Raw genomic sequence first — 3,412 nt, forward strand, 5'->3', positions numbered from 1 at the left:
TGCCCCCCCCCCCTACTTTCAGTCCCGACAAGGATCCGCCAGAGCGCGGCGCCCTCCCCGACTTCCTCTGCCGAGCGGACACTGACCGGGCTCCGTCCCAGCTGGCCGCCGCCGCCGCCCACGGGTCGGAGGGGTCGCAGGGGCCGCCCAGGAAGACGTTTCTGAGAGCGGGGCTTTACTCGGACGATTACAAAACCACCGAGTGAGTTTTCTCCAAATCCCTGGTCCTTGAGGGCCACTGTCCCGCACGTTTTCACTGCCCCCCCACCCCACCACCAGGTGTGTCAAAGCAAGGAAGCAACTGAAACGTGCGGGACGGTGTTCCTCGAGGACCAGGTGGTAACGACGCGACGCTTTTCGTGACTCCCCGTGGCTCATTCTCTGTCGCCTGTCTCAGTCCCCCCTCCCAGGCCCAGAAGAACCGCAGCGAGAACCCGGAGGACGCGGCGGGGGAGCGCGAGTACAGCCTCCTACCTGCTCCCATACACGTCGGTGAGAGCCAAGGAATATCTGAGCGCCGCTTTTGAAGATGGCCGCCACAGCAAACTAACATTCGCCAACAGGAGAACGGCTGTGACTCAGTCAGATCTACAGATATTGAGCTAAAACCTGATCGTGGTAGTAGCCGGGTGAATGCTTTCGTTGTTGTCGTCAAACTGATTCTGAGCAACTTCCGTCTTCCCCAGGAAAGTATCTGAGGCTGAAGCGAATCCATTTCCAGCTGCCGTACGACGTCATGTGGCTGTGGCAGCACAACCAGGTACCGCTGGCCCTTTAAAAGACGTTTTTTTGCGTCCGTGCGCTGAATTCGCTGTCGCTTAAACTTGACTTGTGTTTCTGATTGGGTTGCAGCTTTGCCGCCAGCCTGCCGTCCCCCTGAAGAGGAAGCGGCGTTACTGTGGGTTTTTATTTTAAATTATTTCCCAGTATTTGACACGTTTCTGTCGCGCTCGGCTGATGTGAGATCAGTATGTTTGTATTTTATCCACGCAGGCCGTCTGAAACAGAGGACTGCGTCCTCCCCGCCTACGGTGGTGAGTTTTTTTTTTTTTTTTTATTCTTTATTTCATCAGTAAAGGTCAACGCGCTACAATGAGCACGGGTGCACTATGTAAATGTGCCACATTTAGCCCTTCAGGCTCCATTTTTTTAGTAGTAGTCCCTGTCGAACTGATAAGTGAAAATAATAATTGAGATTTGCCTAAAAGACGGCGTCCCGGTAATCGACCTTTAAATCGAGGTTTTCTAACAGGTGTGTCTTCAGAATTGATCCTTTTAATCCTAAATCCCTTCTCATTTTCTTTGGAATCGAGCCTTTTTCTCCGGGGAAATCCCCTCGTGTAATGTTCGGCGTCACCGTGAAGCTTGGGGATTTTTAAAAAACAGGGCTGGATCCCCAACGACGTCCCTCCAGACCAATAAAAATCCAGCTTTCAAACCGATGCGCTTGTAAAAAAAAAAAGTAGCTCGTTGCCAGGTGATAAATCGCCAAATTTAAATAAAAAACTGCAGCTCATTTTTAATCTTTTGGGCCTCATTTTGCCAGCAGGGGTCAGGGACGTATATGGAAGTACACTGAAAACTAAGAGTTACCAAAACCTAAAAAGTTGTGGGTTTTTTTGGTCAAAATATTGCCCATTTTGTTGAAAGTGTTGAAGACGTTTACCAGTGTTTTTTTTATGTAACTTTTAAATGATAATATGGAGTTATGATCCCAACATATCCAAATTTATGTTCAATATCACAACTATTTGGTTGTTTTGTCAACAACTTACACAGTTTTTTCTTAATATTTAAAAAATGATAAGAAGAATTGAGCCTGAACTTGACCCACTGCAAATGTAAAAATGAAGAATCCTTTTTGGACCTTTTTAGCTTCTGTAAAAAAAAAAAATTGCATCATCTGCAAACATTCGGACGTCGACATTTGCTAAATTAAAAACAATCTTAGCCCTTAAAGTGAGGAAATTTGGGTTTGGTGAATTGTTTCTTTGTTGTATCAACGCCTCTTGGTAACAAACCTTACCCTGTTAAAGAGCTTGTTTATTTCTTGAGCCACATCTGTCAGGAAAAGTTGAGCAGCAGAGCCGAGTTTGGGACGAAAAACCTGCCAAACCTTTTCTGTCCAGCGGCTTGTTCTGCTACCGACTCCTGTTCGGTGTTTACTGGATCAGACGATTGAAGCATGAAGAAAGCAGCCATATTGGCAATTAAACAATTTCTTAACTTACCAAACACTGGGCCACGGTAGCATGTGGAAGAACCATACGCAGCTACAACGGCCTGGCGCCTCCTCCTCCTCGTGCTGCTCACCAGCTTGGTCGGGACTGCAAGACCAGGACGTTCCGGTGTCTTCATGTCCAGAGGAGACATGCATTACCCCCACCAGCTGGGATAATCAATTTTGCTAGGTGGAGAAAAAACAAAACAAAACAAACTTTATTCTTTCTGTGACCCATTTTTCTCTAAAACAGAAGACAGAGCTCAGTCCCAGACTGCGGACATATGACATCGCCCCTGGTTGATCACAGGTGCCAATCAGCCACCTGACTGTCAGCACTGGGAGGGAGGGGGAGGGGGGGGGACCAGAAACTCAAAATAAGAGTCAGTAGCAGAATGAGCCGACGAGAGAAGATTTAGCACGTTTTTCCACCCACACGCTCAACTTTGCTGCAAATGTGGCTCCATTTAAAGGCGAGTAAACGGGCTTTCCTACAGCATCAGATGTGTCACCAAGAAGTATTGTTGCAACAACAACAAAAAAAATCAACCAGGAGGGATTTTGTTGCCATGTTTATAAAGTGTAAACAAAATGGGACCAGAGATAAAGCCCTGCGGCACTCCTAAAGGCAAGGCTGAAGGTGCGAAGATGCCAGAGGACACGCGTGTCCAAAATATATAACTAAAGATTTAACGAGAAAATGAATAATAAAAAAAAATTTTAATCAGCGCTGCAAACGGTTGCAGTTCCAGTATTTTGCGAGTGAATTTGGTCGACCTGATTGCACCAAATCTTTCACAATCGCCATGTTCCTTTTACTCCACTGCTGCTTTAACACAAATCTGCGCTCCACTCTTCCCCAGGAGAGCGCCAGTGACATCGCCAGCTTGTTCCCCCACCTGGACGTGGAGCCTCTGACCGGCAGCGAGCGGTACGGCGCCTAGTCGCGGTCGCGAGGCGCCCGATGCGCCCGATGTTCCGGTCAGTTGGTCTGATGTTGTCCTGTGTGTGTGTGTGCTGCCATCAGGAGCTTCGTGGTGAAGCACCACGTGTTCCTCGTCAGGAACCTGGAGCTGGTGAGGGAGCGGCAGATCCGGATGAGGGTGGGAAGAGAACGGGATGAGGAAGAGGAGGAGGAGGAAGAAGAGGAGGAAGAGGAAGAGGAGGAGGAGGAGGAGGAGGAGGAGGAGG

General features: G+C 48.4%; 1 protein-coding gene across 1 annotated transcript in view; it reads left to right on the plus strand.

The window, feature by feature from the left end:
- The window catches only part of LOC108241069 (histone-lysine N-methyltransferase ASH1L), a gene marked incomplete at its 3' end in the record, with an annotated part of 16,279 nt that extends 12,868 nt beyond the window's left edge, over positions 1-3,411 (plus strand). The window contains exons 4-10 of the mRNA XM_037980323.1: positions 7-202; positions 398-492; positions 687-760; positions 853-898; positions 994-1,034; positions 3,085-3,152; positions 3,249-3,411. Of these exons, the coding sequence (XP_037836251.1) occupies positions 7-202; positions 398-492; positions 687-760; positions 853-898; positions 994-1,034; positions 3,085-3,152; positions 3,249-3,411 (683 nt within the window). The remainder of the gene's footprint in view (positions 1-6; positions 203-397; positions 493-686; positions 761-852; positions 899-993; positions 1,035-3,084; positions 3,153-3,248) is intronic.
- Between the last annotated feature and the right edge of the window lies 1 nt (position 3,412).

This window comes from Kryptolebias marmoratus, linkage group LG16 (genome assembly GCF_001649575.2).
Source record: "Kryptolebias marmoratus isolate JLee-2015 linkage group LG16, ASM164957v2, whole genome shotgun sequence".
NCBI classification, from domain to species: domain Eukaryota; kingdom Metazoa; phylum Chordata; class Actinopteri; order Cyprinodontiformes; family Rivulidae; genus Kryptolebias; species Kryptolebias marmoratus.